Source organism: Phalacrocorax aristotelis, chromosome 2, assembly GCF_949628215.1.
Source record: "Phalacrocorax aristotelis chromosome 2, bGulAri2.1, whole genome shotgun sequence".
Taxonomy (NCBI): domain Eukaryota; kingdom Metazoa; phylum Chordata; class Aves; order Suliformes; family Phalacrocoracidae; genus Phalacrocorax; species Phalacrocorax aristotelis.
Genome location: NC_134277.1, coordinates 121,418,559 through 121,446,515, shown reverse-complemented (window position 1 = coordinate 121,446,515; position 27,957 = coordinate 121,418,559). Strand labels below are relative to the sequence as shown.

The 27,957-nt window shown below is 43.6% G+C and overlaps 1 protein-coding gene across 15 annotated transcripts in view; it reads right to left on the bottom strand.

Moving 5' to 3' along the window:
* DTNA (dystrobrevin alpha) overlaps positions 1-27,957 on the bottom strand; it is a 238,214-nt gene that overhangs the window by 164,269 nt on the left and 45,988 nt on the right. For 12 of the 15 annotated variants that reach the window (XM_075084966.1, XM_075084974.1, XM_075084964.1 and 9 more), the window contains exon 1: positions 26,584-26,760. The exons of 2 other annotated variants lie outside the window; for them this stretch is intronic. In XM_075084966.1, the coding sequence (XP_074941067.1) occupies positions 26,584-26,600 (17 nt within the window). In that variant the 5' untranslated portion in view covers positions 26,601-26,760. Of the gene's footprint in view, positions 1-15,207; positions 15,282-26,583; positions 26,761-27,957 lie in introns of those variants that run through there. One more of the 15 variants, XM_075084960.1, reaches the window with a different exon arrangement.

Below are 27,957 nucleotides of genomic sequence, written 5' to 3'. Positions count from 1 at the left end.
AGATCCTGCCCAGCAGAAGACAAGCAGTCAAGCTGAGCTCTGGTGTTTCCCAGGGCAGATTTGTTCCAGCTTAACTCAGGAGCTGTTAGGGAGGGAGCTTGCCCAGAGTTATCAAATAATCTATCACAGCATGCAACGGGGTTCATAACTGATGTCTTGTAACACGATGGCGAGTGATGGCAATGAAACCACTGCTTCTTTATTTGTTTCCAACTCCCTGATAAGACTATGTCTATATTCGCAAGTGAAACTGAGCAAGGGAATGTTCCTGGGAGCTGGAGCTGTTGCCTACACTGCTACAGCATTACAGCGGTCCCTGGCACGGTTTTGGCCCTAAAGAGCTCTCCTTCCTCCAAATGGCTCCTGGGCACAGCCTGGGAGTTTGCAGGGGCCAGCGACACTTCCAGCAGGCTGTTTGTTTGCTTGTGGCCACCCCACTCTGGAGACTGAGTTCAGTGGTATGGACATGTGCTGTGCCATGCTAGTTTGTCTCAGTGCCAGAGGCGTCTCTGTGGCGTGTTTACTAGAACAGACGTAGCCTCAGTGTCTCAGTCAGTGAGCTATTTAGTATGTTGAGGTCTCTGCCTCTTCAGCTAGACACATGAATCTGGATGCCAGAGCCCTTTCCAGAAGGATGTAAAACTGACACGTTGCTTAGAAAAGCTCATGTTTCAAAATCAGCCTTTTCCCTCTAAAATAATAATAATGGTAATCAGACCAGCTGATTTAACTGAAAGAACTGCAACTTTCTTTGCAGTCTTAAATACATACCCTCCATTGCCAAAAGCGAGAATCCTGACAGAGGCTGCTCAGGCCTAAAGCTACTTTGATAAAGATCATATCCTTTACACTCACTGTTTCTGTGCTGTTTTTTGAAAAAATGAGATGCACTCTAAGGTGCTCTCAGCAGCCATATTCTGACCAGATTAAGGCAATCTCTGGCCTTCTTGTCTAGCAATGACCATACACTTGGAGCAAGAAATAAAGAGAGAAACCATCCCTTCCCAAGAAATTGCCATGCTCTGGGATATGTACAAACAAAACTCTTTGGCAAGCCTAGACAATGCATAAACAGAACTCATAAAAAGCTGCTGTGCCTCATAAAAGGCACTTCAGTTTTAACAGTTTCTCTAAGAATCAATATTTTACATTTGAGTGTTCTTAATTCCAAATAGAGGTTATTAATTGAATAGAGGTGGTACTAAGGTAGGAAACATCCTAGAAGAGTAGGAAAACAAAGATGCTCTCAAAAATATTAGCTTCTGTTCCTGAGTGTAGAAGGACTGACAGTACCACATCCTCCTAGCCAGAAAGAAAAACCTCAAAAAACAGCATTTTTCAAAATAGTAGTTTTGGTATATGCTGTGCTGCTTATTAACCAATGACATTAGCAACAGCGCCTTTTGTGAATGAGCCATATCTACTTCTTTGTGCAATGTCTACAATGTTTTTTCTGTTCTGCTGCGTAAGGTGTGAATTCCTGGGACGAACTGCACATCTCATGGTATCACATATCCTGTGAACTACATATTTATCTGAGAGCGGGAGTTTTACTTCCTTTAGCACACAGCCAGAGGCAAAGTTTCATCTCCAAAGCTACGTTTAATGTCAGTAGAGTGAGCCCACTTTGAGCTGACATCCTAAATCCAGTCCTCAGCTGATCATCCAAACAGTTTTATTCATATCATTGGAGAGTAACTGCCACAGATTTTTACTTGCAATGACAGACCCAAGGTTTTAAATCTACGATCTATTTCTGATCCCTTTGAAGCCTTTGTTTTTAACCCCGTTTGTACACAAAAGCCTGAATTTTATTTGCAAACAAAAATGCTGTGGTAGGGCTCTGGTCAGAGCACCTGGTATGTGGCAGGACAGCAACAGCAAAATCACGCTGTGCTCTGCCTTCCCATTCCCCTCTGGCCTCCAGCAGACACGGCGCCTTCCTCGCCCATCTGTTACTTCGCATCATGGACACAGAGGGATTCATATCTCTGCTGCTCTTTTTGTAAGGAAGTTGCCTATATGCTGTATGGTATTTCAGACATCAAAGTGATCACTGCTAGTCGAGGCTTATGCCAACAGCTACGTCAGTTTTGGGGTAAGCGCTGGCAACTGCAGCACCATACAAGCAGAGAAAAAAGATGCCTTTGGCACCCAGCCTGGCCTGCACAGCAGTTATTTCTGTATACATGAAACTACTTGCAACAGCAATATAAGCTCACAGGTTGCTTGTATCTGCACATCAGCTCATTCAGTTCAGCATCTTTCCTTTTTGTAACGTGACATTCACAATCTCCTGCATTATCTAAAACCTGGGAAATGTGTTTGTCCATGGAACTTACCAGCTACTCTCCTGTGCTAATTAAAGTACTTTTGTCTGAGCAGCTGGTAATCCATTTATTCAGGTAGGAAAGCCCAGAGCATATTTAAATAATGACCGAGTTCAGTATAGCTTTCTGTACCCCTTAATACATCGCTATACCAAAGCCTATGGTTTAACACACCTATTACACTACGTGAAATGGACTGTCTCCCTGAAGAAGGCAGGAATGCAACCTTTGTCTAGAGTACATTCCTGGGATGTGGGATTTCTTCTTTTCATTTGTTTCCAAATATGTATTTCCCCATAGTGGGAAAATCTGCCTTGCATTAATAGAAGGCCATGCCTTTAATAAACCACTTAACTATGGATTATTTTTTTTTAGTTGTCCAGCTGATGAATTATTTTATAATTCTGGAAACCATTCACAGAGGTGAGATCACTGAGATGTATTTATACCCTCTCCATGTTCTTTATGCCTTGGCCAGAATATTTCTTATCAACCAACCAAGAAACATAAGGTCCAAATAGGTGAAAAGCAGGAGAAGTGAGCACAGAGAATCTTGTAAAAGAGATCAGAGAAAATCCTGAAGTCTTTTTATTACAGACAACTGGGGGGAAAACTTGTTGATTTGTGTATCTCTTTAAGATGCCACCACTCCCATTCACCAGAATTTTATTCATGTTTTCAACAGGTACAGTTTGGCTTTATAAAAAACACAATTTCTTGCAAACTTTGCCTATTATTTATTCTTAAGCCATTACTACCAGAGAGGAAACTGGAGCAAGAGCAGTGAGTCTGAAAGCAAGAAAGGACTATATAAATAAGATCTTTTGAGGGGAAAGTGATCTCACAGTGTTATAAACTGCAAAGTTATTTTCCATGATAAAGAATTTATTTAGGCACATGTAAGAGGACTGGGGGACCAATAGAGAAATGTATCAAAAGTATTATGTAGCTCAGTAAAAATTATTAACATTTTGCTCCCCCCTTCATACAACTTTCACACTGTCCTCAAGCAAACCTATTCATGTGGATAAAATACAGTAAGCATGGGGCTTTTAATAAGCAGGAAATAACGTTCATCTGACCACACTGAACAAAACAGAAATTGAATCAAAAGGCTCTTCTGAAAGAAAAGTGAGATTTCTAAAAGAGAACAGCAACAACAAAAAAAAATGCAGAGCTGAAGACAGGTGTAATCCTAACATCAGACACACTGATGACAGCAGAATTATTTTCTGCTCAATACTGGCCAGTGCTCCATAGCCAAGGTTTCAAACTGTTCATGTATTTATTTCCTTTCTGTTTGTTTTTTTCCCCCTCTGAGATCTTTTAGCTAGGGGTTGGATGTATGGTAGAAACCCAGAAGTTTTGAAAAGCATTTAATCATAAACCAAAATGGAAATGAACTTTGAATGTAATCTGCTTTCCCTCCCCTGAGACAGTGCTGTCCCTCTCCCCCTCCCCGCCCGTCCTGCCGGAGAGCTGCCAGAAGCGTATATGCTACACGCACCTCACGTGGGTAATATGTGGAAGCCCCAGAGTATTTTGGTATCCTCTATCAAGGCTGTTTTGAGTGCTAAGCAGTATAACTACTACAAAGCACTGGAGGTTCTGTCACAATTATTAAACAAGACAAGAAGCAATGCCACATTACACAGAGAATTATTCCAGGGGAATTTGGTGACAAGAATGTTACATTCTTTGCTTTAGCAGCCTCAGCATTCAAGGGACAGGCGATGCCAGAGTTCAGGCTGCCCATGAAACTGCAGCATTGCCCTCATGTGTAAGACTCGTGGGTCCAGTCTTTGACTCCTCGGTACACGATTCTTTTCACAACCACTTCCTCACTCAGTGCACTGCTCGGCTGGAAAGCAGACACCAGAGCTCTGTCAAGAAAAATACAGCAGAAAGCTTGCCAGGTGCTCCCGGACTAAGGAATGACTCGGGTGCCAGGAGCACGCACGCAGGCTCTGCAGGTGCTGGATCTGTCAAAGATCCTCACCTGCAGCTGGTTCTCAGCACCGGTAAGCTGCTCTGGAGTCATTTCCCCCTGAGGGCTAATGCATAGGCCAAAGGTGGGCAGATTTGCACAGGGACAAAACACAGAAGTGCTCCTCATGTAAAGGTCACGAGCTCTACTGAAGTTTACGTCCTTGCTCCAAAGCACAACAATACTAGAGCACACCAAATAAAATGTCTGAGGTTTTCTTTTAAGGTGAAAAAAAACCAACTAATTTTTATGCTAGCCTTGTTCTCAGTCTTACTGAATCATTTGAGCTGAAATATTCCAAAAATACTCAGGCTGAGGAAAACAGCTGGGCAGAAACATTTCAGCTCGAATGTTAGAAGTTTCACAAATACCCTGAAAACCAGGGTACTATAATGGGAACTGCTGGGCAACTTTCCTAATTGGCGGCACTACCAATCTATTACATAGTCAGGACTTTATGTGTTTTGTTTATTGCAGACTACATTATCAACTGCCCTCCGGTGAGTTGATAGTAAGCAGAAAAATAAAGAGAGTAGGGAAGCAGGAAGGAGACAGAGCTGCCGGCTGAACTTGGACAAGCCCAGAAAAACTGTTCTGTGGCCAGTCTGGCAGCGAGAGACACCGAAGGACAGCTTCTTGTGTCTGCCGTGGCCGTACAAAGCTGTATCAGACACATGCGCACGCACATCACTCCAACACAGAAGGCTTTCACAACATGAATAGTCTGCACCTCTCCCAAGGTCATGTGCCTGAAGCCCATAGCCTGTCAGACTGCTGCTTAAATGCAAGTGGAGCCATAAAGGCTGTTGAGATGATAAAATTATCACAGTCATATTTCAGCAGATGAAAAAGAAACCCGAGACCTGTGCTTGGACTAGATGTAAGAAAGAGGATACCTGGACAAGCAACACGCAATTCTATTTGTGTGCCGAAAGGAAAACTAGAGCAGGTTTCACACAGACCGACCTTCGGAGAAAGAGGAACAGAACAATTCCTTCTTCCTTGGCAGTAAACGAGCATTTCCAGAGTCACGCGACGACAGCACAGTCGGTACTGTACCTCCGATCTAGCTGCAGGACTATGAGGAGCTCTTGGCACTGAGGTCTCCTTCCCTAACTCAATGAATGAATTGAAAATGTTTCTGCAATGACACACATAGGGCACAAAAGATCACGCCTAGAAGCCAGTCTCTGAACATATGGTTTGCAGTTCTCAGAACAACAATGAAGTGAGAACTGGTGGAGGTTTAACAGCTTGACTTTTTATTTTCTGCTAACTCCAAAATTAAAAACAACAAACAAGTAGCTTGCAACATCATCTTAGCTGCTTCAACGCCGTGGTGTGTGTGTGAGCTATAAAGAAAAGGCAAAGTTTTTTAATTTTTAAGTGTCCGTTGTGTAATAAATAGCGGGTATTACAGAAATTTTACTATCTTCAGGCAGGGAAACACTAGATTTAGAACTGCAATAATGTATTTAATTTCCTGGGGTCAAAAAGTTAAGCTATAAAGTTCTCATATTAGGTCAAGAGAACCCCTGGCACACCAGAAACTCTTTACGTCATGACGAATTACAGTCAGATAGGGCTGTCATTTGGAAGATTATAATACCAATGTCCTACTCAGTAATCATACTTGTACAGGATGTTGCTTTTAAATTTGCAAGTGGGTTTTTACACCTCTTACCTTAGTACCGTGCGATCCTATCTTTGGACTGTCTGTTACACTAACATGAAGTGACACTTTTCTACCAAGGGTTCAAATTTTAGTTGACCTTCCATTCTGCCCTGGACAGATGAATGAATCGGACTGTCAATTTTGTAATATCAAGTTGAATTTCACTTTTAATACGATTTCCAGGAGAGATTATTTTCCAAGTAGTTCTACCCATCAATTTTCTACAGGGTCAGAAGAACTGTTGTTCTGGATCATGAATTGCATACGACAGCATAAAACAAGTATAAATTACAAGTACAACACTTCATACATAGGTGACAAAAGATAAGGAGTTCACTTTTAATAAACAGTTGAATTGCGAGTACTAAGGTCGGGCGTTGAAAGCAAAACAGAAGAAACTTGGTAAAGACCACTACACTAATAGCGTGATCCCAAGCTACGCTTTCCAAAGACTTCAATCAGAGCTACAGCTGTTCAGCAGCTCTCAAAATCAGACACAAATCATAATATTGCATTTAAAGCTATGAAAGTATGTGTGTGTAATGCACTGTCCACCACCACCAATATTTCTAGAGCATGAAACAGGGCTATTTTATGAATGAAAAATTAATGAATTTATGAATGAATGGATGCCTTTTCCCAAAAAGCCATTAGGGCAGAGGGCAGTAGGGTATCAGAAAGGTGGGGGTTTCTTTTCCTGACCCTCAGACAGTCTGATCTCCTTCGGGGTTTGACCCCCTGAAGAAAGCTAAAGCACAAAGCAGTCTTGGGATACCTTCACTTTGTTCTCTGTCAAAGACCATCTCCCCTCCCTGCCTCACAACCACATGCATACAGTTTACTGAAGATTGCTACTGGCCAGGTGAAAAGAGAGGGAATGCCATTCCTCTCATCACCCCTCGATCAGACAGGCTGTGAAGGGCACATATGTGCAGCACCTTGATCTACAGAGAGGTCATGGAAAATGGAGAAACAGAAGAGTTACCACAGACTGATCTGGAAGCACAGAGCATGAACCACCTGGGTTTTTCACCACAATGGGGCTCAGGATGGCATCAGAGCCAAAAAAGATTTGGTTTAAATTGTAAAGCTCTCATGGTATCATCATGCTGGTGTGATAGTTTTAGCAAAGTTTCACTAGATGAACTCAGATTTAAATATGCCTGTCATTTTAAATACTGCTACAGGAATCACAACTGCTGTATTTTTCAGTATGAAGAGTGGAAGGGATTTAGGTGAGAATCAACTATTCATTACACAGACTTCTTCCTAGGAGAACTGCAATCTCTTTTGCCCAAACTTTAGCACTTCAAAAAGAAGATAATTTACAAGCGTTAAACCTGTTCTCTCCTGCTGCTTTTGCCACTTCCTGCAATATTTGGAAAATCCTGCTCTTCTCAAAAGCTAAGTTATCAGGCATGGCTATAAATTCCCAAACCACCTCTGCTTTCCAATTTGTTGCCTACATCAACAAGGGAATTTAAGGTGATTCGCACTGTACCTCCATTCTACTGATGTGGTGCAAAGTTCCTTCAAAACAACTGCAGTTCTGCAGCGGGTCCTTTCCCCTGCCCAGTTATCATCCCAAAGCAAGGGAGCTGAGGGAGAGATGCCCAGGGAAGCAGAAGCATCACTGCCCAGTGGTGAGAAGCCTCTTAATAAACCTGCTCCAAAAGCAGGTGTCAGACCAGACCCTGCTAGCGTCAAATTCCAAGAAGCGCTTCAAAGGTCTCCTGCCCTGCCACCCTGACCTGGTTTTGGCTGGGATAGAGTTAATTTTCTTCCTAGTAGCTGGTATAGTGCTGTGGTTTGGATTTAGTATGAGAATAATGTTGCTAACACACTGATGTTTTAGTTGTTGCTAAGTAGTGCTTACATTACTCGAGGACTTTTCCAGCTTCCCGTGCTCTGCCGGGTGCACAAGAAGCCGGGAGGGGAGGGGGCACAGCCAGGAAACTGGCCAAAGGGATATTCCATATCATGTGACATCATGCCCAGTATATTAACTGGGGGGAGTTGGCAGGGGGGAGCAGCAATCGCAGCTCGGGGACTGGTGGCGTTGATTGGCAGGTGGTGAGCAATTGCAGAATTTGTTTGTTACCCACTCAACCCCCTGGGTTTCACCTCTCTCTCTTGTTGCCTTATTATATTATTATTATGATATTATTTTAATTATTAAACTGTTCTTATCTCAACCCATGAGTTTTCTTACTTTTGCCCTTCCAGTTCTCTCCCCCATCCCACTGGGGTCAGGGGAGTGAGCGAGCATCTGTGTGGTGCTTAGTTGCTGGCTGGAGCTAAACCACAACGGTCCTTTTTGGCCCCTAACATGGGGCACGAAGAGTTTGAGATAATAACAGATGCTAATCACAGCATTGACTCATCTGTTCTCAATATTAGTTTATCTGGTCTGCACCATGCTCTTGTTTTTGCTATACGTGTTAAAGACTGGTGTTGGTTTTTATAGTCTGCTGTGCTCTGCAGTGATTAGAGATGTTTTGCTTGGGAGATTTGTTATTCAGACACTGGCCTTGAGCTTTACCTGGTATTTGGGTCTTGCATGGAAGCCATTACTGTACTTCTGGTACTACCTCATGGAGACAATTAGCAATTATACCTCCTCCTTTGAGAGGTTTTCATGGAGGAAATACAGAATGGCACTGTTGCTACCTTCTATGATGTCTCCTCCTTCATTACAATAACTCTTCAGTATCTTGAACATCCTTGGGTAGTTAAAATACATCTATTGGTATTTCTTGGGAATATTGTTTCAGTTTTATCTAAGGTTAATAAGCAATTTAAGAGTACCATTCAGAGATGTGCCCCAAGGCTGGATAATTATGAGTGGCAGGGTGTGTGGAAATGCATGGACAAATACCCAGGAAGGCAGGCAGCTCCAATGTTTTGGAAATTCACCCCTGAACAAGTGCAGAATACTGAAAAACTAGTAGAGTGTTTGGAGAAAGTATGTTGTCACCCTGGCAACTGCAGATCACTGCAACATACTGGGGCCTGGCCCATACCTACCAAGCCCTGTTCAACACTACTGAGAACCCTCATGGGGAAGAGAAGGGTTCTGGATGCGAAGACAAAAGGACAGGCACTAAGGCCACTCAAAGCCCAGCAACAGGCAGGGCAGCTGAACCAGAGAACCAACCTGTGCTGCTATCAGCCACCCCTATACACAAGAAGAAATCTTGGAAGAGAAAGTCAAGTAGTTTAGAAAGAAATTATAGAAGAACAGGGCCATCACAAGGAGAAGAGGAAGAAGAGCAAGAACTTGTACAAGAGATGGAAACCACCCAATCCCTATCCTTGAATGAGCTGCAAGATATGCAAAAAGATTTTTGCTATCATCTAGGTGAGCACATTGTCACTTGGCTGCTCCAATGCTGGTATAATGGGGCCAGTAGCCTGGAATTAGAGGGTAAGGAAGCCAAACAACTGGGATCCCTTTCTAGGGAAGGGGACATTGACAAAGCAATTGGAAAAGGGACACAAGCCCTCAGCCTCTGGAGGCAACTCCTGTCCAGCGTGAGAGAAAGGTATCACTTCAAGGAAGATGTTATATATCACCCAGGAAACTGGATCACCATAGAGAAAGGTATCCTGTACCTGAGGGAATTAGCTGTGCTTGAGGTGATTTATGGTGACCTGGACGATCAACAGTCACCCAAAGATCCAGGTGAAGCCCAGTGCACGTGACCCATGTGGCAGAATTTTGTATGTAGTGCACCATCGATGCATGCAAACTCATTGGCAGTGATGTCCTGAAGAGATGATGAGGCACCAACAGCAGGGGATGTGGCTGACAGACTCTGGGATTATGAAGCACATCTCTCTTCCTCCCTCGTCTCAGCTGTGGAGAAACTGTCCCAGGAGTTCCAGCAACTCAAAGAAGATATGGCCTACTCCCCACCTGTACAGACGAGTATCTCAGCCATTAGGGGTAAACATCCCTTTGCTCAAGAGAGAGGATACACACCACAGTAACCCTATGATTTTACCTGTGTGACCATGGAGAGGACATGAGGAACTGGGACAGAAAATCTTCCTCGACCCTCGAGGCATGGGTACGTGAGCTACAAGGAAGAACAATCACTCAAGGAGGTTCTTCCAGGAAAGTGGCTGCTCCAGTTTCCAGTGAGCAGGACCCCGGACAGAGGAGTAGAAGTGCTGATTTTATTTCTGATCCTAATAGAGACACTTGTGATTCATATTTACAAGTGAGTGACAAATACTATGATCATGAATAGAGGGCCCCTGCCTCCAGCCAGGTGGAGGAAAGGGACAACCAGGTTTACTGGACTATGTGGATCCAATGGCTTTGCACATCAGCCCCACAGGAGTATAAGGCTCTAGTGGACACCGGCGCACAGTGCACCCTAATGCCATCAAGCTATACAGGAGCAGAACCCCTGTGCATTTCTGGAGTGACAGGGGGATCCCAAGACCTAACTGTATTGGAGGCCGAAGTGAGCCTAACGGGGAATGAGTGGCAAAAGCACCCCATTGTGACTGGCCCAGAGGCTCTGTGCATCCTTGGCATAGGCTACCTCAGGAGAGGGAATTTCAAGGACCCAGAAGGGTACAGGTGGGCTTTTGGGCTAGCTGCCTTGGAGACAGAGGAAACTAAACAGCTGTCTACCTTGCCTGGTCTCTCGAAGGACCCTTCTGTTGTGGGGTTGCTGAGGGTCAAAGAACAACAGATGCCGATCGCCACCACAACAGTGCACCGGAGGCAATATCGCACCAACAGAGACTCCCTGATCCCCATCCATGAGCTCATTTGTCAACTGGAGAGCCAAGGAGTCATCAGTAAGACCGACTCACCCTTTAACAGTCCCATATGGCCAGTGCAGAAGTCTAATGGAGAGCGGAGGCTAACAGTAGACTATCGTGGCCTGAACTGGTAGAACTTCAGTACGAACTGGAGTCAAATGTAGCCAAGTGTTATGCCACAACTGATATCGCTAATTCATTCTTCTCAATCCCTCTGGTAGCAGAGTACAGGCCACAGTTTGCTTTCACTTGGAGGGGCGTCCAGTACACCTGGAATCGACTGCCGCAGGGGTGGAAACACAGTCCTACCATTTGCCATGGACTGATCCATACCACACTGGAACAGGGTGGAGCTCCAGAACGCCTGCAATACATTGATGATATTCATTGTGTAAGGCAACACAGCAGAAGAACAAGCACCATCCAAGGAACGTCTCCATGAGCCACTACAGACAGACCCCAAGTTCTCTGCTTCCTCCCTGAGCTGCCCAGGTACAAGGCAGCTCTAAGCTGGTTCCGGCTTCAGCAGTTGCTAATATTCTGTGCACCATCCCTGGGCACACTGTGATGCTAAGCGAGCTCTGCAGCTTGTGACTGGCATTGAAGCACATCCCATCAGACTGGGGAAGGGACAGAGGAGAGCTCGTATTGCTGTCTGCAGACACATGTCCTATGTCTGAATGTGGAGTGGGGACATTACACCTCCATGCAGGCAATCAAAACAAGATTGCTTGAAGCTTTCTTCATGCCTTTCTTTCCTTTCTTTTTCTGTTACTGGTGACATTTAGAAATATGTTAAGTCTGAAGCCAGCCCAGGGATAAAGCCTTGTTGAGGAATGATAGCTCAGGTACATTTATCAGAGTTACATACATTTGAGAAATCTGCTTCCAATGACCACAGATCCTGACTGTGGAAGTGTCTAAGCAGGCAAATCCCTTGCCCATGAGGAGTTCCATTGAAATGAAGAAGCACCAAGCACACTGTGGACTTACTTTAAAGAGAAATGCTTGTAGAAATGGGGCCAAAGCAGATGTTCCCATATGTGTACAGATACATATACATATATGTATGTATGTGTATATACACATGCATACATATATACTCACACTCTAAAGGTACCTTAACCTGGAGTCACCCAAAGTACGTATTTGAGCTTTTCCTTTTCAAATCTGTGACAAGAGTGTGACGATGGAAACTTAAGAAAGTTTCAAAAGCCCACAAACACCTTCAGTGAAAAGGCTTTTCACATCATCTTTGTACTCAATGTACAGTATTAAAATAAACCATTTTAATAGCTGACTCCTTATAAATGATTAATGTATTGTATTGCACATAAGTGCTCTCCTGTTTCTGGGAACATCTAGTTGGGTAATATTCTCATTTGTGATTCATATGCATGTTCTTTTATAATTACAGTGAAATAACAGTTTCTTGGGAAGTGGTTTTTAAAAGTATGTCAGGTGCTACAGGAGATCAAAGTATAACAAAACTTACATGAAAGCAAAAATTGTGCATGAATAACGGCACCAGCTTTAACAATGGACTGAATAAACACGTGATTCTAAAGAGGATGGACTGAATTTTCCATCCTAGCAATCAATCGCGGAAGGCTGTATTCAGGTGAACAGGCTGAGCAGATACGCTCGCACTTATCACCACAACCATATGCTTCAAAAAAAAATATATATATGTGCTTGGGTCCCATCAACAAGGAGACTCTCACTGCAAGATATCAACACAGATCTTTGCACATAATGTTTGGGATCCTATAAACAGAATGCACATGTTAAAGCAGCCTCAGCAAATAATAATGACTAAACCAGGCAGTCTTTATTTCAGTGAGTGGAGAGGCGGCCAGAGCAGCTGTAATTACCTCACGCTCATAGCCCAGAACTATCAAAGAGCAGAAAACAACTGCAAAATGTGCCAGATACGGCACATCAGGATCTAGTCACCTGTTGTTTTGCTTTAGTGAGGGAAGACATTGAGGCAGTGGCTGGGAAGGACATTTTGCTTGGCTGTTTGAAATCAAAGGAATACTTTCTGTAAGCATGTGGTAAGTAGAGCGCTGAACAACTCTAACAGCAGCTCACCTGCAAGTTCAAGCAAAACGCCTTATAGCAATTGCAGCAGTTCTACTACTCCCTGTGCAGTCCTGGTGGGGACTCTGAATCTCATCTGTCAGTGCTAAAACTGACAAAATAAATGGGTTTCCAGCTTAGCCATCTGCATTCGGAACCAAATTGTTCAGCTTCAGGGCTTTGGCATTTATCTTAGTAAAGGCAAATTGCAAGTGCAGTGATCAGCTGGTGAGCAGTAGTCTTTGTGGAATTACTCGGTCATCCGGACTGATCACAGAACACACAGGTTAGCTTATTGTTGCCCAAACATCAAATAAAAATAAAAACTGAGAGGACAGCTTAAGTCTGACTTAAACAACTGAGGCAATGAGCACAGAACAAAACACATCAGAAGTAAAGGCTTTTTTTCCAGAAAATTATGCAGCTAGAATAAAAATTATAGATTTACTCATAATAAAAGAAATGCATCAAATAACTGTTTTACCTATACAAAGTTTATTTTTGAGTAATTGTATTGAAATGCAATGCTTTGAAGGTAATAGCCGAATATCACAATGCTCCTTTAATCCAGAGCTATATGGATCTTACTTTGTCAAAATAAACTAGAGAATAGAAAACTCTTTGCAGCTTAAATTGCTCTGAGATTTCTGTATAGCCTCTTTGCAGAAATACTAACCTGCAATGTAAGGTGAGAAAAGAAAGTTAGCAACTAAGGAGATTCAGGCTGAATGCCTGTCTTTATTCCCAGGTGAACTAAAAGCTCTATGACTTGTGTCCAAATACTTCGAAAGTATCAGTGCAAGGGAGTGACAAGTATTAAAGGCACCCCCTACTTTCCCCAATTACGTGAACTATCAGATTGAAGAAAGAAAACTTCCACACACACACACACACACACACTATATTTATTTTTATTCCCCTCATCAGCAATCTGGTCTTCTATGGGACATAATGGCACCTTAAAATCTGAAGTATGAAGGTCATGAACTAAATTAACTCAAAGGCTAAAACATAATTTTAAAAATGTAGTACCAATATTAATACAGCAGTTTAAAAGGACATAATCATGATGAAGTCTGTGAAATTGTTTGTGTATACAAAGGGCTTCAGGGGAATGGGAAATGCGAAAGATTTTCTGTGATGCTGATTGTAGTAAAATCTATAGTGCCTTGTAATCCTTGGATGTCCTGCAAGGCCCTGCCTGCAGAACCAGCTCCTGCACTAGGAAATGCTATTCTGTCACTGGGAGAGATACGCAGGCGAGGCTCTCCAGCTATGTCTCAGCTGTGGATGCCAGGAGCCCTGGCCAGGTCCCTATGCGTGCGCCAAGCTGCTGCCGGATGGCGTACCCGGGCAGAACCAGGTGGGACCATGCCCACACCCTGCCCTTGGGCTGCACTGGGGGAAAATCCAGAAACACCAGGAAAAAGAGAAACACGGTGTATTCAGCAGGGTCCCCGGTCTGGACAGCAGAGGGACCAGGATTGTTGGCAGCACTGCAATAAGTACCTGCCGTGCTGCTTGCACCCAGGCTGGGAGATGTGGGGCCTGTTCTCACTACTGCTGTGAGACTGCAGGTAGAGGGCCTCATGTTCCTATATTTCTGCCCACCCTCTGGGACGTCTGCTCTGCTCTCACCCATCCCTAGTGCAGTCAGCAGGATCACTCTCTCACTGTGTCTGCACACTATGCGGCTCCAGTGTTGCCCGGGCTTTCATGCTCTACTGTTAGACAGTATAAACAGTGATGGTTTTCTGCTGAGACAACAGTCAGTACAAAGCACTACTAGAAAAGCCCCAAGCTAACGCCACCCAACAACAAAAGAGAATTCAGGGTGCATAAAACAAGTGTACACTGTTAACAGCATTGTTAACTTAATAGCCCTTTTCTCCCTCTACCCTCTGTGCATTAATACCAAAAGGTTTTAAGAAGCACTCCAAATGCCTAAGACTGACCCTAAGAGGCTAAAAATCTTAACAGAAATTGCACATGGAATTCCTTTTCTTTCGTAAGCTCCAGAAACACACTCTTTGAAATACCCAGTGATCTTCTGTCAAATAATGTGGAGATGAATAAATGTAGCAAAGAGCAATGGTATTATGGGGCAGATTCCTATCTGCCTTTCACTGCATTGCACAGCCACTCGCATCTGTACCACAAGTTCAAAGTTTGAACAGAAACTCTGTCACTGTCTGACAAAGTCTTTACCCTCTGTATCAAAAAGCACCCATTCACATTTTCAGCAGTATTTTTTCTTTCCAAAAAGAAAGTTTTCAAAACATAAATCATATTTCTCAAAGCAACTGCCAGTGCCCGAGTGCTCCCCACAAATACAGTTAACTGCACCCTACCCGTAGAAATGATGCTCCTCCGATCGCTTGCTCTGTTCCCTGCTTCTTCTGCCTCAGAGTGCTCAGATCAGATCCTGCCCCAGAGAAAAAGCAGAGTCAAAGGCTTGGGATACTTAGAGCCGAGTCCTGGAGTCAGGCTGCTGGAGGATCAAGGAGTACTGGGCTGAAGCAGCATGGAAGGGAGACATATCAAAGCGCACTATCGCTCAACCATCACGCACAGATAATTGAGAGCATCTTAATGTGAAAACGGTGGTCACCAACTGGTGATAAAATAAGGAGACCCCAAGTGAGTTTGCTTTAAGCTTGCGCATACTGGGATGTTTAACGTACAATGCATAATGAAACCCATTGTCACCTTCATTCATACTGTTGCCTCTTACCCAGTTTAGCAGTTTAATACAATTTCTGTTAGCTTTGTCTTCCCCTCGCTTCAATTAAAAGCTGATTTCAACTTTCCAACAGATTGCATCGCGCGCACAGATGCATGTAACCTTCCAATTCAAGACACTTCTAACATGAAAGGAAGTGCAAAAGGGAGCAGCTGAGAACTACAAAGTTGTGCCACTCTTAAAAACAGGCACAGAAGACAGCCATTGGAATGAGTATGTTAAACATGGCAGAACTGAAGGGTTAAAAAAAGACAACACTCTGGATCTCTCCCTGCTTCTCAACTCTTAAGTGCATATTTATGAATCCTGGGACAGTGGCAAAATTAGGCCTAGCTGACCTTTAAAAGAATAAATTCCTAACATGGCAAGATGTTTTAAATATACATAACAGCTTTAAACACAAAAATTGCTCTGCTTCTAATTATTTTTGCTACATATGAAATATTTGAGGAAAATGTGTATGATACATTTAATTTGTTAATTACCAGCTGGCTCCTACGGCATGTTATTAAGCTACTATGGCGGTGACTAATGCTTCTGACAATACTAAATTACCAACAACACCTTGTGGATGAATGTGACCTGAGCAGGTGTTTATTTTCAGATAAAGATGGTTTGATTAACGCAGCCATAAGACAACAAACATTAAATACCACATGCACAAGTCCTGAGGAGGAGGGCTGCACTCCAAGCCCCATGTGCTGCCTACTCTGCAGGCACAGCCATGCCCCGTGGCCGGGGTAACCCCAACACCTGCATCCTGTGCTGTTGTTCGCAGGACAGATGTAGAGAAGCAAGAGCACCCAGAATTTTTCACTGGTGGTATTTTAGGTGCTGTGGGCTCTGCAGCCATGGCCCTCTGCTTGGTGACTTCGGTCCCGAAGGCTCCGCACCCACACTCGTGCGGTTTCAGAGGCTTGGCGTCAGTGTGAGTTTGCGCACCGAAATAGGGCCAGGTCCTACGCCATCCCTTCAGGCATTTCAGTAATTCTCTGACGTGAAGTGCGAGGGAACTGTTGCTGAAACAAAAGCAGGCTGCAGCCATTCCACTCAGCGTGCAATGGGCAGGGGTACTCAGCTGCAAGGGATGCCAGGCAGAGGGTCTGGGGGTCTTTGCATCAGGGAAGATGAAACGTGCAGAGGAGCCTTTTATGGGCAATCACAGCTGCAGCCCAGGCACAGCCCTTTTCCTCTCACATCTGAATACAAGTCTTTTTTTTTTTTTTTTCCTTTTATTTTTTTTTTTCAGTCAAAGCACTTTCTGCCAAATTGCTTAGATTAATAACATTATAGCTTGGAAAGGAACTTATACATCCAAGTACTAAGTGTGTGAAATAATGTTAGTCTCCTTTCCAAATCCTCCTGGAGTGGTTAGGAAAGCCAGTCTTCTCTTGCAAAGTTGCATTATAAAATTGCTGAACAAACTTATTCTGCTGTAACAGGAAGGGACACATTTTCTTCCCTATTGTAAGTAGGTCAATGAAAACATGATGTTGTGAGGATGAAACTGTTTTCCTCCATCTTCTTCCCCCTAATGGCAGTTTCAAATCATTCAGATTTAATTATGTTTCTCGTGTTAGCTAGAACATTGTAAGGTTATTAACAACTCATGTATTGGTGGTCCTAAAGTCTGGGGTTTGTGCTTCCTTGTGGGCTTATTCTAGCCTGAGGTATATGCATGCAATTCCTACCCAGGGCACGTCATTGCGCACTCAAGAAATGCCTGCAAAGAAATCTCGATGTGAAATGCAACAATATGAGACACAAAATTTTAACTCTCAGCTCTGAGATTCACACTGAGCTTTTACATCAATGTGATCTCTTTTTGAGGATGAAATTCTCACTATCATCTACTCCATTGTAGCTACACTGAACAGTGAACTTGCTCTGCATTAATACTGGCATAAACAAAGCCAGAGTATTTTCAGTGGAACTATTCCAATCCGTAGCACCTGGAGACTTCTCTGCATGCATTTCATCAGGAGGGATTAACCAGTAGCTGGAGAAACATTTAACTTGCAGTTACAGCTATCTGAATACTAAATGCAAATTAAAGGTCACTGGCAATAAAAAAATATATTTTGGGGGAGAACCACCCCTCCCCAAAACAGAAAAAGGATAAAAAATTACATTACACTAAAGAGATTACAGTATGCCAAAAGTCTTATCAAATTAAACTTTAAAAACCAAAATAGGTGCTGCTTTTTTACTGATGGCCTCTATTTTAGAACAGATGGTGTGAATTAGTTTTGTTGACATTATCTGAAAAAAGGAAAAGTAATTAATTCACCTCACATAATGCCTGTTGTAAACTCTCACTCACCCACACAAGGACTCCAAAGGCCCCCTTCTGCCAGCAAATGTTTGCCATAGCAAAGGTTGCACGCTCTTACAACACACTCCTTGTATCCTCGTCCTGAAAACAACAGGCCTGCCTAGGACAGTAAAGCTAAGCACATACAAGTGGATACCACTCTGTCCTCAGTGTGAAATTTTCACCCTATAAAAACCCATGACTTCAAAAGGGACTCGGATTTCATCCTAAGAATCTAATTACGTGTTTCAAATTTAGGTTGGACTGTCAAGCGCCAGCTGACAGAGTGATGTCCCCCAGTATTTCAGGACAACGATATCTGAGCTGAAATACAAAGCCAGCTGTTTATCCCTTAACTACTTACCTAAGAAACATTCCAAAATGAGAAAATTATATGACAATTAAGTGCCTCTGCACCTCAGCAAAATGCATCCCACTCCCACTCTGCAGAGAGATCTTTCCAACCAGAGTTTAGAAAGTATGTCTTTCATTAGGAAAACAATTCCATGTGCGATATTATCACCAGTATCACCAAATCATAAGGATGGTAGAAATTACAGGTAATCCACCTCCCACTGTGAGATAAAGTTGGATACACTTCACTTGTGTTTATTAAAGCCATTCCTAACACCTCCCGTGATGGAGGCTCCACAAGATCCACTGGCAGTGTATTTCAGAGGCAACATTTTCCTAGGGTTTACTCCATCTTTCTTGCTTCACTTTGGACTGGTTTCTTTGTCAATGGCACAGAGAAGAGATTACTGACCTCTTCGCAACAGCCTGTTTTGTGCTATCTGTACTTGAAAAACTGCCTGTCTCCTACCCAGTCCCCAGCAGGCTGCTCTCCTTTAGGTACAGCAAATGAAACCCTTTCAGGTTTTTCCCCTGGGACATATCCTCTGGATCTCTGGTCATTTTTACTGCCCCCCTCTCTACTTCCCAAGTAGCTGGCGTTTTCCTGAAGAGCAGTGCTCCAAACCGAACACAGGACTCCAGCTGAGTGATCACCAATGTGGAGATTACTCCCTGCAGGCTGTACTCCCATATGCATCCCAATATCGACCTTTTATTTTTTTCCTTTCTATCATGCAACAGCTCGATATTGCCAATTCATGTTCAACCGGAGATCCAAAGTAAGCCCTATCCTTCCCTGAAGAGCTGCTGTCTCACCAGTTGCTCCCCAACGTGTACTGGTGTCAAGGGCTACTAGCGTACAGCCCAGCGAACCCTCTGGAGCTACACACCACCACTGCTCACCTCTGTGCACCTGATGAGCCAAGCGTGCCCTTGCAATGCTGCCTCACGAAAGGCATTGAGTTGTGTGTCGTTCTTAATTAGCACTTAGTGAAAAATACTGCAAATCCAGCAAGGACTGGACCAATCTTTGCATAACCTTCCCCTCCTTTTATTTGCCTGCTCTATCTGCCAGGGACAGGGTGGAAAAACAATTAGGACTATTTCTTCCAAGGATGAAATATCCAATTTTATTTCCTTGCTCTATATTGAATCTGTCAGTATACGTAGTCATGCCTAATACAAACCCAAGCAGTCATCTACGCTGGTGTACAACAGAAAACAGATAGGACTAATGACCTGTGAAATAGGTATAGCCAGACCTGGCTGGTCTGAGGTTGCTTTCTGGCAAAGCTTGGTTTCTCTTGGACATAACACAGTGGATAACTTATTTAGTATTTTACATGCACAGTTACAAAATCTCAGGCTTTGTGCACAGGGAATTTATTTCTGCCTCTGGGAGAAGCGAGTGGCCTGAAAAATTATCAGTCTATCTACTTACCTTATGCCTTTGTCATAGGGAATACACAGTTTCAATGTGAGTGGATATTAAACAGTGAAACAGCAACGATTAGGCCCATTTAGCCCAAGTTACCACTGAGCTATGGGTAACTGTGCATGACTCTCAGCAGACACCTGTTCGCCTTTCAGTGAAAATGCACCACCCTGCAAAGAGTTCACCTAAGCCTGGAAACTATTTTTTAAAAAAGGGCTTTCAATTCTAGCACTTTTAATTCTATTTAGGAATACATCACCAGATTTAATGTAGATGAACTTATATTCCCTTGGATTCTTTTCAATCATCAGATACTTTATTTAGCTGTATGATTTCTGAAATTGTATTTACTATCTCCTAGACTCATATAATTGCTTCTTGCCGTCATCATTTTAGCAGGTTTCCTCTGCTTACACCTACTTCCTACTATAAAACTTTTTTCAGTTGCTTTTCTAAATTTTATGCTTCACCCGAAATTTTACATACTAGACATTAGAGTCAAGCTGAATGTATTATTTATAAATTTTCAGCAATTTTCAAAGCTAAAGTTATTGAAAAGAAATAGTTTTCCCTGTGCTTTAAAAAAAATCCTCTGCTGAGAAGCATTCATTCCTCCATACTTTCACACACAAACTTGAAGTCTGGCAGGCAGGTACAACTGTTATCTTTCTGTCACTATCAGCAAACAGCCACTGAACCCATTAACAAAAAGCACATGTCATCCCCCTCCAAGAGTGGTTCACAGGGAGCTTTAGAGCTTCTGAGTACAAGCGATTGCTCTACTAGCTGAAGGTCTGAACCTTGCTGATGACTTCTCTTTTGAACTGGCACAGGTCTCTGGGACATGTGTTCAGGGGGCTTCTTGCAAGCCACACATAACTTCCTGTATTGGAAAATGTGTTTCCTCCAGAAATTCCCTCCCTAACTGATACTCTGAGGAGATGGAGCAAGGACTTCCGCTGAAATACCACTTCTGGATGTGCTGCCAGCCTGCCAGGGTTGCTGTTACTGTGTATTCAATGGGTCAGCCAAAAATTCATCCAACTCTACGGTTGGAATTCCTCTCTGGGGAAGATGACTTGGAAGTTGCGATGAAGAGCATTACCAATGGCCTGGCAGGTGGCAGAGAGAGGTGGGAAGCCAGGATGCAGAATAGGTTCTGGGGGAAGTAATGTGATAGTTGGCATTTTCAGAAGTGGTTTGGGTTTTTTTTAAATAAAAACTTGACCTGTTTACAGAATAGCCTGGCAGAGTACACGGCTTGACTCTCAGCTCTGTTAAGCTCTCCTTGCATTTCTGTACCAGCATATTGTAATTTGTACCTGCATTAAACTGATGTGATTTATTTTCCCTAGTAAGACAAATAAGACATGCAAATTGATCAAAATTTTAAGGACAAAAATAAAACCATAGATCACTGTGCATTTTGTTTGATCTATTTGGAAATCTGTTTGATGTGTTTGGAAACACATTTTGTTTGCGTATATTCAGCGAAACGTGGAATATTTGTAATTGTAATAGCAATTAGAAATACACATCAAATACCAAGACAAATGCTTTCAAACTCAGATCTATGATGTGCCTTTTTTCCCCTGGGTTCTAGTCTGCAAACAACTGGCCAGCTCTCCTAAGTGAAGTTTGATTTCTCAAGCAGGCGAGGAAGCTTTCAGTTACGCAAATTATTTAGGACTCAGTGTTAAAAGAGTGACAAAGTTTCAGAATTACCAACTCAAAAGTTAGAAAATGTTTAAATCAATGTGCCACCTTTGTAATCAATGCATTTTTTTAGGTGTAAAGTTAGTCATTCTGAAGTCAATTTATAGGAAAAAAGAATGATCTGAAACCAGGGAATGGCTTATATTTCCCCATCAAATGAATGATATGTAGCTCTCTTGATCCAATATAAATGAGTCATGTATGGGGGGGGCAGAAGCACATAATAGCCAAACTATCATTGCTTTATAAACCTGGCAAGAAAGCATTTCCTGATCTTGTTCCAAGGACAATGTCACATCAAGAATAAACATGGACTGAAAAGGTAGTAATTACTAGAAAGCATATACTCTCATTAAACAGTATATTTTAAAAATGTAGCAGGAAAGGATAAGATTACTAATTCTATCTGCAGCTGTTATTTGGTAATGAGTACTCAAGGACAACTTCACTCCGAGCATGTTCTTCTGGGTTTTGCCTGTGCTTATTTTCATTGTCTTTGAAAGAACTAGTCACTAGTTGTCAACAAATTGTTTTTAAAGTCTACTTGCTCACAGACTTCTCTCTCAGCTTCATTTTTTTCTTTTTTTTTTTTTTTTTTGAGGTTCCACTGAGAGCAAATGTTCTTACAAATTTACAAGGATGCATTTTATACCAGAGTAGTCTTATCCTTACAAAAGATATAAAAGAAAATAAGAATGCAGCACTTTTAGGTAACACTCTTCATTCCTTGATCTCAGAGCACTTCGCAGAACTGGGCAAGTATTACCGTCGCCACTCTTGGAAAAGGGTACGCCAAGCCCCCTGCAAGACTTGTCAAAGATGACAGGCAGGGAAGCTGACTTGTCCCCTCCATTGCCCTAGGGAAGGTTATGTTCAGCAAACAGCTACCACCGTGCCAACAAATAAATTAATAAAGATTCATTATTTCCACTGCTTCCCTGTCTCTATTACTCAGAGTACACTTCCCAGTTCAGGTTTTAGAGTCAAATGCAGCAAAAGGCCATACAACTGTCTCAGATACAGGAAAGATACAGTAAAACTTGGCTTCCTGTAATACCCCCCTGCCAGGGAGGATGGTTTTCTCAAGGCTATTAGGTATTAGGCATTCTCTCAACTATCGCAGCTGCAATTAGATGCATTTTTAAGCATCCTATTAGTGGGAAGTGTCATATCACTGTGTTTCCAGGTAAAGTCACTTCATACAGTAATAATTAGCTCAGGAAATACTTTGTTCCTTCATACACCAGGAGCCGGAATCAATAGTGAGTTCAGGAGGTCTGACACCACTCAGACTGGCAACTTCCCTGGATATTGCCAGTCCAACTCATGGACTTGGAGGTGTTAACATGGCTGAACAGGACATCATAATTTCATTAGTTTTGGTTGTAGGTGTTTTGGGTGTTCTTTTTTTACAGAATTACAAAATTACAGAATTGAGGCTTTCTACAGCGTCGTGCATTGTACAAGGCATTGCCTGTCATACTCTGCCAAAACAAATTAGCTGCTGTCACTGGGAGCAGATTCATTAGGACCCAAAGGAAATTACATCACTGTGAGCTGCTTCTAGGTACTTTGGAGCTCAGAAAAATGCCAGCATATTCTCACAGAACCTTGGGGAAACAGTCCTTAAAACTGTTTACCAAGTGGTTCCTGATGACACCCCTATTTTATTATTTTTGGCAGAATAATAACGCAAAAAGCTGGAAGATGAGGCTAGAAACATAGATTTACAATGGAAAAAATACCATGACAGAAAGAAAGAAAATAGGAACCCTATACAGTAACTGTAAAGTCTCACAAGGAAGAATTTTAACAGCTATACGCGTATCCCTGCCACTGGTTTTATCAGGGTTTACAAAGAAAGAAGCGTAGGATTTATTAAAGGAAAAAAATGTTGCAAACCCATTTTCACCTCAGAAAGCGTGATTTTTCTGAACTCTTGTGACAGAGTCACTTACAACTTAATGGTAAAGGAAAGGGAGGGACTGTGACCTGCCTGCTCCGAGGGTAGAGGCGTAACTAACCATGACAAAGTAGGGCTTGTCCCTAAGCAACACTGAACAGCTGGCTCCTTGGAGCAGGAGAGCCTGGCACATGCCAGCGATGAACACCATACCAGTATCAGAGTAGCACCTCAGCCACTCACACAGTACCCAAGACTAGGAGACACCAATGCTTCAGCTGTAGGCCTGTGCTCCCCTCATCAATGATCTGTCCCTTGCTTGGTCCCCCTGAAGACAGGGGCCTCCATGATCTCTCCTCTCTCTGCAGTAGCAAGAGGCAGGGGCTGGCAGCAGTCACCCTTTCACCCTCCCACCACCTCCCACGAGAAGCACTTCTCCATCGCCCCCTGTGTGGGTTTAGTGGGGGTCCTGGGAAAGGGGAGGGAGGGAAGGAAAAGCCGCAACGAAGCAAGAAGTCCAGGAGACCAAGGAGAAGAGGGTGTCACCACCCCCGGTGACACCCTGTTTCAAAACCCTTTAAGAAAAAGATGCCTCCCTCTTTCCTTCCTCCCTCCCAGCTTCCCAACAAATCCCAGTCACCTGAGGGGTGCAGGGATAGTGAGGGAGAAGGGGACAGGGAGAGGAGAGAGAGAGGTCCCAGCCCCTGCATCCTGCCCTGATAAAGCTACCACACTCTTACTCAACAGCCTCAGCAGCACTGCGCTGCTGTGTGGTACCATCATTACTGACCGAATGTGGTACCATATTCACCCTAACTGTGCAAAATTCACCCTAACAGCTGGCCAAGGATTTTCTGTTCCAGAAAATATGCCAACATTATAATATATAAACTATATCAAATACAGTTTATTTGTACTTTTCTATGGGAAAATATCAGTTTATTGAAGATTTTCCATTTATTGCTAGGACAATTGGAAGATGTTATTTCAGGTGGATTAGATACACCAGAATATATTTTTTGAAGGCAGTCCAACACTGCACTGTAGTCCTTACCCTGGGAACTCCCTATTCCTAGGTCAGAAGCTCACTCCCTTCCAGAAATGAGGTTTTTCAGGCAGATTCACTTCTCAGAATACAAAGCAGGTTTCCTTCTGACAAAGCTCTCCAGTGCCTCTTGGACATTTAATTATGGGAGAAGGGTCTCAGATAATGAAATGGGAACACCATGCTCCTGAACTATAACTTCAGAAAAGCAATACACTGTGGTAGGGAAATGCAATTTAATTTTGAACTGACTCAGGAATTTCCCATGGAACATTAATTCTATTTTCTGCTCACCTCTGAATGTCAGTCTATTCTTCTCTTTCGGTTTAGGAAGCTTATAAAAGGTGCAGCAAACCTCTACTTCCAAATCTGTGGATTCCTCCTCCCTCAAGCCTTTTGCCATAGAGCTGGGGAGGGTGCACCCCATCTGAAGCAGAAGCCTGTTGTGCCAAGCCTTATCGGGGTGATGCCTAACCCAAGGAATTGCTATCTAGATAACTAACACAGAGAAGTAATAAAGGTATTTCCAGCCCCTTCAGTTTTGCAGGGGCTCTGAGAGCTCACACAACTTGCCTGAAGCTGCACAGGATCCTGTGCAAGAGCCAGAAACTAACCACAGCTTTACTAAGCCCCACTGAAAGTTTTTATTCAGCCTGACACATTTTGCCTCAAAGTTCTTCCAGTTCAATACTGAAACAAATATTATAGTGATACCTTAATGCAAGTAACTGCTGGCCTAGAAATTTAGCATGGGACTGAGCTAGTCTGAGCTAGTTAAAAGAACACCCAACTAGTATAAACTATAAGATAATATAGTCTGGCTTGAATGCCATTTCTCACCCCTGGAGTTGTTTTTATCTAGATTTACCTTAAACGTTCTACATTTGCCTCTCCTCCATCCCCTAGATCTAACCACACAGAAAACACTTCACAGCAGATTTGCTCACCCAAATATACCCAGATATTTTGCAAAATGTGGGTAAGCTGATCAACAGGGATGAGTTCAGTCAAATGGAAGAATAACAAAACATACCAGATGCACCATCCTTCCCTCAAACAGAGGGAACATTTCTATTTTAGTTCACCCAGTTTCACATATTTTGCAAGACACAGACTGACATTACGTGAGTCTCTTCGGCACTGATATCTATAACCAAAAATGTTAGGCGTTTCAGTTATCCGCAGACAGCACCTACTTCCTACAGTTATTATGGGCAGTGCTAACATGTCAGGAATTCTGAGTATGTTTGGGTGAACTGCCACCAAATCCAAAGTTAGGAGTTCTTCTACTACGAGCGTAAAACACGCATGCCCAGAATAAATGGTAAAAACGATGCTGGCATCTAGGTGATTCTCACACAAAGCACAGATTTAGAGGAAACTCTCAGAATACAAGTTCTTGCTATATAACAAATATTACATCTAACTTCCCACTCAGTTTCTGATATTTCAAAACCCTTCTGGCAATATGAGCACCACAACTTCACCAGAAATATTTGAGAAAGAGCTTGAAAATACCATTGATCAATGAAGCAAAGTATCTGCTAGTTACCAAAATTACTTCTGATAAATTGTAGAAAGACCATGACAGCCTGAATCTTCTTTTTACTTACAAACTCACTAGTAAAGTGAGGACTATCAAGGGAATGTGCACTTTTTAAATTACTGCTAGGAAGACTTTATTCAGAGAAAACTAAAGGGTCAAAATGTCAGAAAAAAAACCCCGCCAAGTAAAAAGCATTATCTGGGAACAAGCAAACTGAAAGGTCAAATGTAATTAACCCTGTGTTGTAATCAAATTCACACATGAGGAAACAGCAGGTAAGTAAAACCATAGCCAAACAAGCATGCAAAAACATTGATTACATCCTCTCTAACGTGGAAAACACTTGCTTTTCAACTTTGTAATAATAAGCAGCACTTCAAAAGGTATATAGGTATATAACAGAATTCAGCTGAGAGGAAAACACTTAAAACTGTAATGGTAAGATTATTAAAGCTCAAGACTCCCCAGGTACCTTGTTAGTTAACACCTCACTGAGGAAGAAAGTTCAAATAATCCGTATGGGGAAAACGGGCGGAATAAATCGCAGGGGGGAAAAGTACTACGTGAATATCCACCTCATCCTACAGGAACTGCTGAGCGCTCTGGAAGCAGAAGCAAAGCCCAGAGGATCCACCCTAGCAAATGTATGCAAAGGCAAGCTTCCTACTTACCCTATGGTCTGCACCATGATCTCTTTTGCCACCTTAATAATTCCAAAGAATCCAGAATGATGTTATTTTTAAGGGAATATTAGAGTCGTTAGAGGAGGCAAAGGCAAGCTGACAAGCAGAGCTTTGCGAGAAGCCAGACGGAGAGGGATGAATTTAAACCCTGGCTCAAGATGCTGTGTATTCTGCGTCTATCTTTAACTTGTAAATGATTTGGTTTCACATTCCTCTGAAGTCCTGCTGGCAGATGCCTTCGCGGAGCTTTACCAATCGCAGGCACCCGGGCACCCTCCCCTCCCCGCGCCCTCCCTCCCTCTCTCCCTCCCTCTCCCCAAGCCTGCCACTCCACCCCCATCTCCCCCATCCCCACCTCTCCCCTCCGCCACACACAGGCACACACGCAGAGGCTTTGGCAGGCAGGATTTCACTGACTTCCAACCACGGCTGCCCGCAGCAGGGGAGGCTGCCAGCGCCGCCCCGACAGCCGGCGGCAGCGCCGGGGCCGCCACCGGGCACCGCGGGCCTCCCTCCCGGGACTCCCCCTCTGCTCCCCGCCGGGCAGCGGGGGCTGCGGGCCGCCCTCCCGGGACTCCCCCTCTGCTCCCCGCCGGGCAGCGGGGGCTGCGGGCCGACCTCCCGGGACTCTCCCTCTGCTCCCCGCCGGGCGGCGGGGGCTGCGGGCCGCCCTCCCGGGACTCCCCCTCTGCTCCCCGCCGGGCGGCGGGGGCTGCGGGCCGACCTCACGGGAGCCCACCTCTGCCCCGCACCCTGCCCGTGTTCGGTGCGGGTGCACCTCAAATTATCGCTTGGGCCCAGCTAGGCAAAGCCTCTGGGTTTGAGGCCTGAAGTCACCAAGGGCATCGCGGTCACGAACGGGATCAGAAGAAATCCCTTTCCACGGGCGACTCCGAACGCAGCCAGCGTGAGGGCTGGGGGGAGGAAGCATGTCACCCTCTGTTGCACAAAGCTTCTGCAGAGACTTGTATTTGGGTGTTTCTAGCACTTCTGCCTGTGCAGAGAGCTTTCCTGAGGAATGGTGTATTTAAAAAAAAAAAAAAAGATTTTACTGGATCTTAAACACAAGGCTTCTAAACGTCCACTCTTAGTAAATTTGTGGCTCCTTACAATAACTACACGTTGTAATGTTCTTCAGAAGTCAGACTCTGAAACTACTGGACTACTGATGAACGGCAGCTTTCAAGGAGATTGAAGTGGGGAAACAAGTCCTTCCACATCACCCAGAAAGTCAGCATCCCTACCAGAGGCTTCAGGAGTCACTAGCCTTGACACAAACCCCTGGTTCTTAATGCCAGCCTTTTGAAGCAGCACGTCTGGAATTTGTAACCGCGCATTCAGCTGAGCACTGCTTGCCATCAA